Below are 16,059 nucleotides of genomic sequence, written 5' to 3'. Positions count from 1 at the left end.
GGGGGGGGGGGGGGGTCCAAAAAGCGTTTTATATGACGGATCTGAAAACCATTTAAAAGTGGATTTTTACTTTATTTTATTTTTACTTTAAACCCTGCATTCTTCTAGTAAAGCTATATGTAAACTTACGCTTTCTTTGATTTCTTCTTCTTCTTTTTCTTTTTATCAGTTTTAGATTCAAGGTTCAAATAGGAGTCGACACTTGCTAGTCCTGATTAAATAAAATAAATCAATAAATCAATAAATCAATCAATCAATCAATCGATGCAAACCATTGATCATTCAAACAAATAGTCAATCAAACAATCAAATCAATCAATCAAACTATTTTTCAATTAATTATTAAGCAAACAGTTAGTCAATCAAACAATCAAATCAATCAATCAAACTATTTTTCAATTAATTATTAAGCAAACAATTAGTCAATCAAACAATCAATTAATCAATCAATCAATTTTTCATTTAATTAATCAAGCAAACAATCAGTAGATCAATCAATTAATCAGTCTTTCATTTAATTAATCAATCAATTAATCAGTCTATCATTTAATTAATCAAGAAATCAATCAATCAATCAGTCTATCATTTAATTAATCAAGAAATCAATCAATCAATCTATCATTTAATTAATTTATCCATCAATCAGTTTATCATTTAATTAATCAAGAAACCAATCAGTCCATCAATCTATCATTTAATAAATCCAGCTATCAATAAACAAAAAAAAACCAATCAATCAAAATCTCAAAATTTATGTCCCCAAAGAAAAGTAGGCCAATTTGAAACAACTTTTTCTTAAAATCAGCAATGCTACTTTCTTTTATATTTCAGAAAAACATGCATAAATTGTAAATAATCCTTAATGTAATATGCTGATATATCCCCCTGTATTTACCTGGTATATGAAGGGGAACATCTAGATCTATCGCTTGCACTGGGATCTCCTCTCTACCATCACATTCAACCTGAATTTACAAATATTCAAAATATTCAAAATACATATATATTAAAAATATATAACGTACATCAAATATTTGAATATATACAAAATATTCAAAATATTCAAAATATCCCAAATACAGACATGTTAAAAATATAAAAGGTACATACAATATTTAAATATATACAAAATATACAAAATATTCAAAATATCCAAAATAAATATACATGTTAAAAATATACAACGTACATATAATTTTAAAAATATATAAAATATAAAAATATTCAGAATATTCAGCATACTATTTGAATGGGGTTGCATAGTCTATTTCTATCAAAAGATTAGATTTTTTAAAAATCTTTAAATCTATTTAACTAAATATTTTACCTCATGCATAGGAGACCTGGTTGGCGCCTTGAGATAATTAGGATTACTAGATTGAACAGCTAGCCTGGCTACCCTACTCGCCTCTAGTTCCTGGATCAATTTATCTATCAATCAATCAATCTTGCATTATCTTAAAGCCGTTTTTGGAGACCATGAGTGGTTTACCCTTTAGTTTTCAAAAACGGGAAAACGGAAGAAATACTATATGAAAATGAAACTTCTTGGCTTAATCTTCAATCATTTAATGGGCATTTATCAGGTGACTTTAATAATCAAAAGTGATTCTTTATCAAGACCTAGCTGCGCGCTAAAACACCCAGTAAAATTATGTCATGTCACACAAATGTACTAGCGCGAGGCTGTCCATTGTCCAACCGATAAATTTCAACAATATTAGGCAAAATATACGTTTAAGACAATGAATAGAGAAAATATACATTAGTAAAAATATACATCAGTAAAAATGTACATATCAAAAATATGCATTTGGGGAAATATACATTTGGGAAAAATATACATTTGTGAAAAATATGCATTTATGAAATATATATTTGTGAAAATATATATTTGTGAAAATATATATTTGTGAAAATATATATTTGTGAAAATATATATTTGTGAAAATATATATTTGTGAAAATGTACAATGTACATTTAGGAAAATAAACATTCAGGAAAAGTATACATTTGGGAAAGTATGCATATGGGAAAACATACAAATGGGAAAATGTACATTTGGGAAAATGTAAATTTGGGAAAATGTACATTTGGGAAAATATAAATTTGGGAAAATGTACGTGTTGGAAATATATCTGAGACCCCTCTTACCTGTGATGTAGGTTCCGGTTTATACTGTTTAGATTTGTCAGCCTGCTCATCTTTCACAAATACTTGGCCCAGACCTCCACTAGAAATCAATCAATCAATTAGAATCAAAATAACCAGATAATCAATTAGAATCAAAATAATCAATTAATCAATTTATATTAAAAAACATGAAAAAAATAAGTGATCAATTTAACATAAAAATCAAATATACAAATAATTATTTTATCAATTTAACATCAAAATATCAGTTTACAATACAAATAATTATTTTATCAATTTAACATCAAAATATAAGTTCACAATACAAATAATTATTTTATCAATTTAACATCAAAATATCAGTTCACAATACAAATAATTATCTTATCAATTTAATTATCAAAATATCAGTTTACAAAACAAATAATTATTTTATTAATTTACCATCGAAATGATAATTTAAACAATTTGCCATTAAAATTATTAAATGATTGGTTGATCATCAAAATATTCAGTCAATCAGCAAACAAATCAGTATATGGATCAAATCCATAAATATATTCTCTTCGAAAAACTGTTTTTCATGTTTTTCAATTGCAAAAAAAGTCTCGGAATGAAAAGATCTTTATAAATTATAAGCATACAAAAATAAATTGATCCATCTACAAAACCGAAAAGAATATCAAGTAAAAACTTCAGCGCAACGAGTATAATAACAAAAATTCGAAAAATCAATTTTTTAGTTTCCAGTAGGGTTTCCAACTTTTTCCGGGTAAATTAGGTACCGATAAAGGCAGTGACCGGCTATTTAAGGTAGTTGAATTGAGTTTGCAGTGCTGTGGAATACTTCTTTCGGATTCATTTGAGACACATTAAACTTTTTGAAGATCTGTAAATCCTGAGTTTGAGCGCAAATTCGACGTTCAAAACTCCTACTTTGGGGGTGGATACGTTTTCAGAATTAGTTTTTTAATTATTAAATAACGACGACATAAAATGGAGACTTTCTGGAGACTTTCTCAACCGAATTAAGAATAAACCTTCTAGATGCTACACAGAGTTAGGTGTGACATACAGAAAAAAGTTTTTGGGATGACTACTCCAAATCAATTCCATTTAAAAAGGTTGGTTGGATTATTTAAAAATCAGCTAAGAAAAGTTGGTTGGTTTATTTAAAAATCGGCTAAGAGAGGTTCCAACGTTAATTCCCAAATATTTGAAATAATTTGTCAGAAATGGATGTGTGAAGCCTTTACAGAGCCAAATTGAACCTTAAGAAATTGGAAACCCTAGTTTCCGGCAGGACTTACTTCATCTCTTCATTATTTTCATCTTCACTCTCTGACTCTTCAGGAGGAGGGTTGATCCAAGCATCTAAATCCAAACCTGGAAAGAAAAAGAAGTTTTTTATTCCATGATTCTTGTGAAAAACTGATTATTCTCATTTCGAACTATGGTTTCTGCGAGACTAAACAGGAATTTTGAAGTTAACAGGTTGCAAAGATAAAGAGTTAAGAAAATTAGGGTTTGTGATGCGTTATCAGTTCCTTTATTTTTTATTTAGTTTCTCCACAAATCATTTTTTTTTTTTTTTTTTTTTTTAATTATCTCGATAATATTTGTAAAATGAATGAGTTCCAAATGAAAGAAAAAGTTAATGACAAATTTAGCCTATTTATATTGGCATCAGATTAGGCCTACCTTCGGGAACAGGCACTTTCTTCTGTGCTTTAGGTCCAACAGGGTTGAGTTCCCCAGCATACAGAACCTGGGTTAGAATTCTATAAATAGGATGAACCTTCTTCTGCTTTTGTTGTAATAGCTACAGTAGCGTTATACAGACATGAAAATTGGTTGTTAAGTTGCGTTAGCCTCCTACTGAACGGAATAAGGTTCGCTTGTTATAACTGTATTATGGACCCGCATACTTCATGGAACCGAACACTGGCCTATTTAAGTAGGGGGCAGGTTTGCATGTTATGTCATTTAACGTTTAAGGACCTCCGACAACGGCCTATAAGTTAAAACCGTCAGTTGGATTGATAGGAGCGTTGAACAAGGAAGATGTTCATTGCTAGATTGCAATTTTAATACCAATATTGGGACCAGGATTGAACTCCCGTCCCCAATTCCATAACTAGTGGTGCTACTCATTAAGCCTCGGAGCTCCTCCATCTACTTCTTCCAGGTTCTCTCGACTAAACTAAACACGTAGTTCAGGAATCCGTACCTAGTTTACCTAGCTCTCAAGCCAACCTTTTATCAATAAACTACCAATGATGACCTAAGGCTCAATTGCATTGCGATAAACCGCAGAGGAATGATTTCTTCTCAGTATATGAACCAATACTGAAAAACTTTTCTATTTTTCAAAATAAAACTTTTTTCGAATTTCAATCTCGAAAGTAAGTAAATTCGATAGTTATATTTCTTAAGTTCACCAAGTAGTTAAAGTTGAAGGTAATCAGTAATCTAAGAAAGAAATCTATTTAAATAAGGTACTAACAGATGGTTTAATTAAACAGATGGTTTAATTAAACAGATGGTTTAATAAAACAGATGGTTTAATTTAACAGATGGTTTAATTAACTTTTCTAATTCAGCTGTTGACACTGGTTCAAGTTAATCTTCATTCTAAAATGCCCAACTCTGCCAAGTATTTGTATAGGATTGGTTTTCTCTCGATAAATTACCTGAAAATCTTGACGAAGATTGTCCTGTCCCAAATCAGGGTTGGAGATACTCTTGACAACCTAAATAAAAAGAATAGGGAAGTGTTGTCTGAAGAAAAATCAACAAAATTGAAAGTATATACCTGGAGTTTCCTCAAGTTATGGAGTTTTCTCTAGTTGAAGTATTTACCTGGGGTTTTCTCTAGTTAAAGTATATGCCTGGAGTTTCCTTTAGTTAAAGTATATACCTGGAGTTTCCTCTAGTTAAAGTATATACCTGGAGTTTCCTCAAGTTATGGAGTTTTCTCAAGTTGAAGTACTTACCTGGAGTTTTCTCTAGTTAAACTAAATATCTGGAGTTTTCTCTTGTTAAAGTTTATACTTGGGAGTTTTCTCTATTAAAACTTTATACTTGGAGTTTCCTCTATTTAAAGTATATACCTGGAGTTTTTTCTAGTTTAAGTATATACCTGGAGTTTTCTCTAGTTTAAGTATATACCTGGAGTAAGTAGATACCAGGAGTTTTCTCTAGTCAAAGTATATACCTGGAGTTTTCTCTTGTTAATAAGTATATAACTGGAGTTTCCTCTAGTCTAAGTATATACCTGGAGTTTTATCTAGTTTAAGTATATACTTGGAGTTTTCTCTAGTTTAAGTATATACTTGGAGTTTTCTCTAGTTAAAGTAAATACCTGGAGTGCTGTACTAGCTCTCTCCTGAACCTCAAGGTTTGGACTTGAAACTAAATCTTCCAGTTTCACCAAGATCTGAAAAGATTAGAATTAATCATTTGGAGACAAACTCGTCTAATTAGTAAAAGAACTGTTCTTGATCAGGAACCAGATTTGACAGGGGAAGTACCTGAACTTTGTAGATTAAATTGAACCACTTATCTTCAGCTTGAACCGGCGATAAAAGGTTCAACTACTTCTCGATATTCACTAAATTTAGTCCCAGAGACAGAGTATTCAAAAATAGATCCTGACCGAAGTTTACTTGGTTGGGACAAGAGACAATGGTCATTGGTCATGGATCCATAAAGTCGGCTCAAAATAAAAGAATACTGAAATAATATGAGCCGGATCCGAACCAGCTTTATCAAAAGGTTCTGGATCAAATTTAAACTGATTATATAAACGTTTAGCAATTCTTTGAACCACTTTAATGTATAATATCTAATATTTTATTTATTTATAATATACATCTCGAAAAATGTATAGGCACAGATTTCAGAAATTCTTTAAATCCCATACTCAATGTTTATTGTATATAGTTAAAAAATTGCTAATATTGTAAATCGTTGGTAAAAAAATTTACCATAGAATCTATTTCAGTATCAGTTTCTTCCAGTCTAGTATACAGCTTCAGTATGTTGTGAACATAGGTGGCCTGAAAGAAATACAGCTTTAGGAGTAAAAATGAGACTCTAATGAGTGATGACCAGTTAAATTTTTGGTTTTATTTAGTCTAACATAGACTATAGAGGTTAAACTTAAACGAGAATAGAAGACAGCGTCAAGGGATAGAGGAATTAGAGGACTACCTTATATAAAGATATAGATTAGAGGACTACCTGTATATAAAGATATAGAGTATGGGACTACGTGTATATGAGGGGATAGATTAGAAAACTACCTTATATAAAGATATAGATTAGAGGACTACCTGTATATAAAGATATAGAGTATGAGACTACGTGAATATGAGGGGATAGATTAGAAAACTACCTTATATAAAGGTATAGATTAGAGGACTACCTGTATATGTGGTGCTAGATTAAAGGACTACATGTATATGAGGGACTAGATTAAACGACTACCTGTACATAAGGGGCTAGTAAAAGGACACCTGCATATATGAGGGACTAGTAAAAGGACTAACTGTATATTAGGGGCTAGTAAAAGGACTACCTGTATATGAGGGACTAGTAAAAGGACTACCTGTATATGAAAGACTAGTAAAAGGACTAACTGTATATTAGGGGCTAGTAAAAGGACTACCTGTATATGAGGGACTAGTGAAAGGACTACCTGTATATGAGGGACTGGTAAAAAGACACCAGTATATGAAAGGCTAATAAAAGGACTACCAGTATATGAGGGACTAGATTAAAGGACTACCTGTATATGAGGGACTAAATTAAAAGACTAACTGTTTATGAGGAGCTAGATTAAAGGACTACCTGTATATGAGGAGCTAGATTAAAGGACTACCTGTATATGAGGAGCTAGATTAAAGTGCTACCTGTATATTAGGGACTAGATTAAAGGACTACATGTGTATGAGGGACTAGATTAAAGGACTACCTGTATATGAGGGGCTAGATTAAAGGACTACCTGTATATGAGGGGCTAGATTAAAGGACTACCTGTATATGAGGGGCTAGATTAAAGGACTACCTGTATATGAGGGGCTAGATGAGGATCTAGACCTTGAATCATAGATATCAGAGCTTGTCTAGGATTGGATAGAAGAGTAGAAAACTCTCCAACTAACCAACAAGCTGCATACAGAACCTCAGCTGCTGATGTATGTCGCCCAGATCTAGCAATTTAAATATATATTCAAATTATAACAGCTATTTTTTTTTTTTTTTCTTTAACATATATAATTCTCATCTTGCAAAAATAGTAATTTCACTCAGCCTTGAATTTTTTTACCAAGCTAAGCCATTTCAATGCTTTTACCAAACTCCCCAATCAAAATTTGAACCAAATCAGTTTAGAGGTTCGTGAGCTATGATCGGACATATATACAAACAAACAAACAGAGATTTATACTTTAGATATAGATACTAGCTTGGGAACCCAGCTTTGCTTGGGTCTTTCCTCTAAAATAAAGCAGCCTACTCAATTTAGAACTTCCAAACCGGCCTAAGTCTTTAAGAACATTCCCGTGGTTCTACCGAGTTCCCCAATCAGAATTTGATTCAAATCGGTCAAGGGGTTCAATCATACCTGAGAAGAACTGATGAGTTCTCAATGAGAAGAGACATCTGCTCTACTGCGAAAGGTCGGATTGATTCAACCCTGGAATAGATATATATTATATATAGATAGAAACCAGGAGTTTTGAAAAAATAGACGAATTTTTAACTTCGTTTACAAGTAAAAATCCAAACGATTGATTGATAAATTTATTAATGATTGATTTATTGCTTGCTTACTTGATTGATTGATTGATTGATTGATTGATTGATGACTTTATGGATTGATAAAATTATTAATCCTTGATTAATTGCTTGCTTGCTTGATTGATTGGGTTGATTGATTGATTGATTGATTGATTGATTGATTGATTGATGGATTGATTGATGGATGGATGGATTGATTGATGGATTGATGGATTGATTGTTTACCTGATAGAAACATCCATCATCTGATGTGCTAGTTTACCACCGTGGGTTCCTCCCTCCATCTGGCTCAGCTCCACTAGTACACTCACATACCTAGATATAGACAAATATTAAGAACAAGCATTTTACAGAAATATATTCCCCTCCCTCTTCTTCATACAAAATAATAAATAAAGGAATCAAGTGTGCAAATCTTTCTTAACCTTTATCATTTTTGGAGCTTGGAAAAAAATGTCCCCCCCCCCTCCCCCGTATTAGACGTTCATATAAAAGTGAAACACATTGCAATGCTTCATGGCAATTGGCAATGCATTGGTTAAAAATATCTGAATTGTTTGTTTTGAAAATTTAGCAATGCGCCAGATTTAAATATTCTCATAAAAAGAACATTTGTTCTACTAAAACGTACCATTCGAAGTTTGAAATATACTGGTAGTCGTTCTGATTACAGATCTCCAGGATTTTAGTTAACAGCTCATCCCTAGAATTGTTTATTGATTTGTTAATATGTTAATAACCTTAAACTACAGAGAGACATATAAAACTGCGGAGTAGGAAGACGACATTAAAACAATCTTACACGAACAAGTTGTTCAAAGCAAAAAGTTTTTAAAAAGCTTGAAAATTATCTTCTAAGTGAAGTAGCTCTGTGTATTACATTGCGCATTGCACAATAACTGTATTTAATTTTTAATGGACTATTCAAAATCATAATTTGAGTCTATGGAACATTTAGATTCCTGTTCCAACAGCTTTATGGGTCTCCCAGTAAAACACAAAACATGAATACTATTTTTTCTTGAAAATTGTTTTACTATTATCTCAAAATGTTCATATAGCATGTCATTGTTACTAAATATGAACTGTTCAAAATTGTCCAATTGAGATTTTTTTTTATCATAATATCATTGTTGAAAGCATTGAATACTCACTTAAAAGAAATCGCCAATTCCTAAAAACTTGCCAAACTATCTTGAATAAGATTGAAATTTCAAGGTATTTCTTCGTGAGTTTACCTGTAAGTTGTTCCCTCCGCCTTGGACATGTGAGACATCAACTTTTTCACAATCTCCATCAAGTTCTTCTTCGATACCATTCCTGAACAGAACATGTAGGAAGACCAGGGGGATTAGATTTTTTTTTTTTTTTAGTATTTTCAACTTTTTTCAGTTTAAATATACATTTTAGATGTTTAAATATATATTTATATATATGAGTGAAGAGCTTTATTATACAGATTGACTTGGCAACAAAATAAGAACCCTGTGCTCGAAATTTCAATATTCCCAACAGAATTTAAATGGCATAAAAAAATTTAATAAATGTGCGTGTCTTCATTCAAGGGAAATATCAGTCTATCAAGGCTAAGAAAAACATGATCGATCTAGTTCTTAAACTCTTCATTACTAACCTGACAGAAGGTCTAGTGCTCTTAGTCTGATTGAGTCATCTGCATCATCAAGGCATGTCATTACTAGATCCTAGAATATATAATCATTGGTCCAGACATGCCATTACTAGATCCTAGAATATATAATCATTGGTCCAGACATGTCCTTACTAGATCCTAGAATATATAATCATTTATCCAGACATGTCCTTACTAGATCCTAGAATATACAATCATTTATCCAGACATGTCCTTACTAGACCCAAGAATATATAGTCATTGATCCAGACATATCATTACTAAATCCTAGAATATAAAATCATTGGTCCAGACATATCATTACTAAATCCTAGAATATATAGTCATTGGTCCAGACATGTCCTTACTAGATCCTAGAATATAAAATCATTGGTCCAGACATGTCCTTACTAGATCCTAGAATATATAATCATTTCTCCAGACATGTCATTACTAGATCCTAGAATATATAGTCATTGATCCAGACATGTCCTTACTAGATCCTAGAATAAACAATTATTTATCCAGACATATCATTACTAGATCCTAGAATATATAGTCATTGGTCAAAATATGAACAATTGGTTACCTTATGAGATGAAACAGATTTCGGGCTAGTTTTTAATATCTTAGACATTGCTAGTAGACCTAGATACTTGAGGTTCTGATCACTATCCTCTATCAGTATCCTTGTTAATAAACAGAAATATATATTGCTATTGAAATAAACAGAAATATATATTGCTATTGAAATAAACAGGAATATATATTGCTATTGAAATAAACAGAAATTTATATTGCTATTGAAATAAACAGAAATATTTATTGCTATTGAAATAAACAGGAATATATATTGCTATTGAAATAAACAGGAATATATAATATATATTGCTATTGAAATAAACAGAAATATATATTGCTATTGAAATAAACAGGAATATATATTGCTATTGAAATCAGTTGCTCAATATTTAAAAAATTAAATGATTTTATAATCTGAATCTATTTTATTAATATAATTAATTGCATGCAAGTTTAATTCAAGAAAATTAAAAACAATTTTGCATCTTGTTCATTGCTCTTAGACGAGTGTATCATAAACTTTGCAGACAATTTTCGGATTGATTTCCAATTGACCTCAAACTTTGTAAATGCATCAAAAAATATCAGACCTTAGTTTCTGTACGCAGAGCTGAATTGACGCGGCATGGTTTGGCATTCCTGAAAAATTAATTTATAATCTTTATTTCTGAATTTATTTTCTTTGATCCAGGTTAAAAATTTTGTAGTTGTGTTATAAAACCTATTATTTAGCAGTTCTGGACAAAAATATTACTTTCGGGATAAAGTTTTCAAAAAGTAACAAACATTTTTTTTATGCTGATATAAGCCTCAAAAGGAAAACAATGAGTAACGAAAAGTGCACCAAAAAATGTCTTACATAATGGTTCTGTTTTTAAATTTTCTCCCACAGGGCCATAGAAAAAATGAGTTGACATTTTAAACCATCGTATACTGTATAGTATACCAAGAAAATAGGTTTCTAAGAATTACCCTGGCCTCTCCAGTGTGGGATGAGGGGTGGGGGGGTGATTTTGATGACATTGGAAAATAAGAAAAAAATTGGAAATTGGAAATTGTTTTGACACTTTTTATTGATTTTCCACTAAAAAATCGTTAATTTCCCTCTATTCAGAAAATAAAACTAACATCTGGGGGAAAATATCATTTCTAATGAAGGAAGGGAGGATAATCATTTTAAGAACATTTTTACCCCAACAGTGTACAGTGTACAGTGTACAGTGTACAGTGTACATTGTACGGTGTACATTGTACGGTGTACAGTGTACGGTGTACAGTGTGCAGTGTATAGTGTTCACCTGTAGATATAGAGATGAGGACCGCTATGACGGTGTTGATGCACTCGTAGAGCAAGGACATGGCTGAGGTTGAATGGATCAGGTTCGTCAAGGGTTCAATCAGCTTCTTACCCAACCTAAAAAATTGAGATGTAAATCTGATTTTTGTCAAACAGAGATTACAACGTACAACTTTTGCTAAAAGAATATTTTTAAAAAAAAGAAGAGGATGCAAAAAATGAAACTTTTATACATTTAAAGAACTGTTAACAAATATTTAAATATTTATTGAATAGCATAATTCATGATTGTAACATGAAAGGTTTGTCTGGACAAGATTTATTGAGGTAGCTTTGTTGTGTTCTTTGAAATTTGATCCCTTTTAAATTGCGGTTTTTCTATAAGTGACTCGCGGAGTTCTGCAGCAGAAACTATGGATGAAATTGTCCGAATTTAAAAGGTTTAAACTGAACCGTAGTGAATAGTACATGCCTCTTTTTCTTTCTTTTTTAATGGTGGATCACTACACAAGGACGTTACCTTGGTTCTAGAGGAGTGAGAGCACCAAATAGTTTAATAATCTTGATGAGCATCCAGTTGTTGGTGGACGAGGTCATCAGCTTGAAGAAGGTCGGAGCCAAGGATAAATAGTTCTTAGGGTTCTTCCTAGCCAGCTCACAGATTACATTCACAGCAGCAGACTACAATATGTAAGGGATATTAAAGGGATATTTTATTATTCTCAGCAGCAGACTACAATATGTAAGGGATATTAAAGGGATATTTTATTATTCTCAGCAGCAGACTACAATATGTAAGGGATATTAGAGGGATATTTTATTATTCTCAGCAGCAGTAAAGTATAAAAGGCTAGGCTTTCAGGACACTTCACCCAACTTAATATTTTAATTGTTGATCTGTTATCGTTTTTATTCTCGCGGATTTTGAAAATATAGATATTTTAAAGGCAAATTTTTAAATCTAACCATCCATAAACCTTCTCTGTGGTCATTGAGGTCCAACACATTTTTTTGGCCCCATCAGTTTAGCTGTTTTGACCTTTATTGGTTACAAAATAACAAACCCAAACAAACAGACAAGCAAAGTATATAAAATTGATTAAAGATGTCAGTTAATGATATTTTCAGGATATATTTTTGTTAAAAAATCATTCCCCTTTCAAAAATCATTTAGCCCTCGTATTTATCGGACCTGTTGTTATCCAATTTTTCACTTTCTCCCGAAAGCCTTAAATATAAATGTTTACCCCTGAATATTTATTTCAACTCTCTGCTAAATAGTATAAATCTAAATCCGTCTTCCTAACTTTTCACTGAAGAATGTGACATAGTTTTGGTTCTATATTATTCTACATTTATAAACTTGGATATTAGAGCCATATGCCAGATGCATTAACATTTATTGAGGCTTAAGCACTTAGCTTGGTCTTATATTCAGATTTGATTCGGAGGATTGTGAGGAGGGGTGGTTATCTGTGAGCATTCATGTGATTGGGAAATCATAATAGAAAGATATTATTATGTGATAGCTTAATGCTAAAGCCCCCAAAAATTTTTTTAGATCTGATTACAAAAATTAGAACCTGTACACCTGGGTCTGGGTCCTCCAGTTTCTCCTTTAACCTCGGAAAGGCCGGCCTCAATGCCTCTGGATATCTTAGAAACACTTTGTACAACAGCAGTACACCTTTCTTCCTGTACATAATAAATAACGTCGTCTTCACTTATCTAAATGAAAGTAGAACAGGAAGAGTCGCCTTGGATTATATTTTACACACCGTGAAAGGACAGCTAAAAAACTAGTCATGGGTGTATATTTTCTGAAAAATCGCCCCCCCCCCCAACCAAATAATTGAAATAATTTTGTTCTCCATGTAGATAAGTATTTTTACGCAGAGAGGCAATTTTTTTAGGGTTTAATTATCTAGATAGGGAAAAATAAATTATTTATAGGTAAAAATGAATAATTTTCTGGGTTAATGGTATAAAAATGGATGAAAAAAACTCGTAAACTTGTAAACAAGGCCCGGTTTTTCTAGGCAGAGAAGGACGGTCACTGTTTACAAATAAATGCTTGTTTACAAACTAACAAAAAACAAGTTCTACAGCTGTCCTAATAATACAGTAGAATAAAAACAACCCCAATTCTTTGCTGTCCTTACTCTTAAACTAAAATATTCAAATGTATAAACTACAAAATAAATTATCTAGGGAATACTATTCAACTATAGTTATGAACTAACCTAAGATATGGTTTAGTAGAGGTGAGAAGAGACATAATATCATTTGCGAGATCCCTAGCCAGGTCAGGGGATAGGAAGCAGGAGAGAGAGGACAAGGTTAGTCCAGCCTCGTATTGTGAGGTCGAGCTCAGATCCTTCCTGATCATATTCGTTGCCAACATCAACACCTCGGTATCCTAGATTAATAAGTTGTAATCAGTCCAGATTTCAATCCTAAATATAGAGCCAGATTTAGAACATTCATGCAGATAACAGCGAGATGTAGAGAACATGGCAAAAGAGAAAAAAGCTGCTGTAAAGAGATCAGAAGATGTCAAATTAAAAATCAGAAAACTATTAATATAACCAGACAAAGGAAAAGAAAAACAAATATTTAATCTATCAGTTACAATCTGAAAGAATCCAAAATATAGAATAAATTACTATTAAAAGAAAAGGAAAGTATAAAACGGAAATTAAGAAAGAAAATTTTTTCAAACTAAATTTAAGAAGGATGAGTCCAGCGAGAAAAATAGAACAAAGGAAACAGAATCGAACAGAACAAAGCAAAAATCATGATTTCAAAAGAACACAAAAGAGAACATGCGATATCTTTTTTCTTTATTTTTATTCGATCAAAATGAAAGTATTTTAATACCTCACTACGATCGGTGTGAAAATACTTTCATTTTATACCTTCTAATAGTAAAAATCCCATCAAAAACATTTTACCACGCATGATACCCCATTACAATGACAAATATAATTTTATTCAATTTTACTCGACTCATTTAATAGCAGGCCAATAGAGTTACTTTATCACCCTGTTGTAGAGTGATAAACCAACTTTATCACCCTTCAACAAGAAATATTAGGTATGAAATTTGAAATTTAAATAGCTGGGTAATATAGTTACTTTTCGCCCTGTTGTAGGGCGATAAAGTCCACACTACAACGGGAAATATAAGGTGTGATGAATTCCCTCAATGTTGAATAAAAAAACTAATGGATAAACTGGATAAACCTGATGAAAGGATTGACTTGCAGCCAAGTATCCTATTCTCTTTTCTGTAAACTTAGTACTTGACATCACCTACAATATAAAATCACGTAGAGCGGGGGGGGGGAAGGTCAATTTGCCCCAATTTGAACGATTTTTTCGGTTTTATGCATATTAGTCAATCGTTGTATTAGAATTGTAATGTAAAAATAATTTTATATAGAAATTGAACGTTGAATAATTATTAAGAAAATCAATGTATTTTTAAGACATTTTTGTTAACATTTGAATTTCAACGAGATTGTTATACAAAAACTTATCTTATTTTACTTTAAAACATTCCCCCCCCCCCCTTTTATAAAATTATTTTGCCCAGAAGTATTGTTAGTTTTTTTCTACTGACTTGGGGAAAATAAATAATTTTTTGAGTTAAAAATAAAATAAATAATGAAAGAACTTGTCTTTTGATGTCACATTTTTTATCCCCCCCCCCCCACATCATCAAAAATCATTTCCCCCCCCCCTCTGTGGAGGGAGGTAATTCTGAAAACATATACCCCTGTTTACCTCTATTATGTTAAATCCTGCCCAGGATATATCATACCCCAACATCTGTAGGTAGGTCAGCTTAGCTACAGCATTCGCTTTCACAGAGGGGTTATACTAAACATATCTACAGTACACTTTCACGGAGGGGTTATAATAACCATATTTACAGTGCCCTTTCACAAATGGGTTATACTGAACATATCTACAGTACACTTTCACGGAGGAGTTATAATAAACATATATAAATTAAACTTTCGCTGGGGTTATACTAAACACATTAACCAGAACACTTTCACGGGGGTTACACTAAACATATTTACAGTACATTTTCACGGAGGGGTTATGCTAAACCTGTTTACATTACACTTTATAGTAGGAGTTATTCTAAACATATTTAAAGTACACTTTACTAAAAATATTTACAGTACACTTTCACGAGGAATATACTAAACATATTTACAGTATACTTTCACGGAGGGGTTATACTAAACCTGTTTACAGTACATTTTCATTTAGTAGTTATACTAAACATATTGAAAGTACACTTTACTAAACATATTTACAGTACACTTTCACGAGGGTTATACTAAACCTGTTTACAGTACACTTTCATGTAGTAGTTATACTAATATTGAAAGTACAATTTACTTAACATATTTACAGTACACTTTCACGAGGGTTATACTAAACCTGTTTACAGTACACTTTCATGTAGTAGTTATACTAATATTGAAAGTACAATTTACTAAACATATTAACAGTACACTTTCACGAGGGTTATACTAAACCTGTTTACAGTACATTTTCACGACTCACGAGGGCTATACTAAACATATTTAC

General features: G+C 31.8%; 1 protein-coding gene across 5 annotated transcripts in view; it reads right to left on the bottom strand.

Moving 5' to 3' along the window:
• Positions 1–16,059, bottom strand: part of LOC111710131 (AP-3 complex subunit delta-1) — a 36,532-nt gene that overhangs the window by 5,440 nt on the left and 15,033 nt on the right. For all 5 annotated transcript variants that reach the window (XR_002767025.1, XM_023484450.1, XM_023484379.1 and 2 more), the window contains 23 exons: positions 15,238–15,333; positions 14,695–14,763; positions 13,692–13,867; positions 13,032–13,143; positions 11,969–12,129; positions 11,450–11,565; positions 10,742–10,790; positions 10,159–10,258; positions 9,573–9,642; positions 9,178–9,259; positions 8,571–8,642; positions 8,165–8,254; positions 7,764–7,835; positions 7,206–7,350; positions 6,124–6,195; positions 5,499–5,573; positions 4,828–4,887; positions 3,836–3,902; positions 3,445–3,520; positions 2,156–2,234; positions 1,328–1,417; positions 896–965; positions 130–211 (listed from right to left, as the gene is read on the bottom strand). Coding sequence is in view for 4 of the 5 variants with exons in the window: in XM_023484450.1 (XP_023340218.1) it covers positions 130–211; positions 896–965; positions 1,328–1,417; positions 2,156–2,234; positions 3,445–3,520; positions 3,836–3,902; positions 4,828–4,887; positions 5,499–5,573; positions 6,124–6,195; positions 7,206–7,350; positions 7,764–7,835; positions 8,165–8,254; positions 8,571–8,642; positions 9,178–9,259; positions 9,573–9,642; positions 10,159–10,258; positions 10,742–10,790; positions 11,450–11,565; positions 11,969–12,129; positions 13,032–13,143; positions 13,692–13,867; positions 14,695–14,763; positions 15,238–15,333 (2,081 nt within the window). In the remaining variant the exon portion in view is untranslated. The remainder of the gene's footprint in view (positions 1–129; positions 212–895; positions 966–1,327; positions 1,418–2,155; positions 2,235–3,444; positions 3,521–3,835; positions 3,903–4,827; positions 4,888–5,498; positions 5,574–6,123; positions 6,196–7,205; positions 7,351–7,763; positions 7,836–8,164; positions 8,255–8,570; positions 8,643–9,177; positions 9,260–9,572; positions 9,643–10,158; positions 10,259–10,741; positions 10,791–11,449; positions 11,566–11,968; positions 12,130–13,031; positions 13,144–13,691; positions 13,868–14,694; positions 14,764–15,237; positions 15,334–16,059) is intronic.

The sequence above is a fragment of the Eurytemora carolleeae genome, unplaced genomic scaffold (genome assembly GCF_000591075.1).
Source record: "Eurytemora carolleeae unplaced genomic scaffold, Eaff_2.0 scaffold58, whole genome shotgun sequence".
Classification (NCBI taxonomy): Eukaryota; Metazoa; Arthropoda; class Copepoda; order Calanoida; family Temoridae; genus Eurytemora; species Eurytemora carolleeae.
This window is presented reverse-complemented; position numbering and strand designations above follow the sequence as displayed.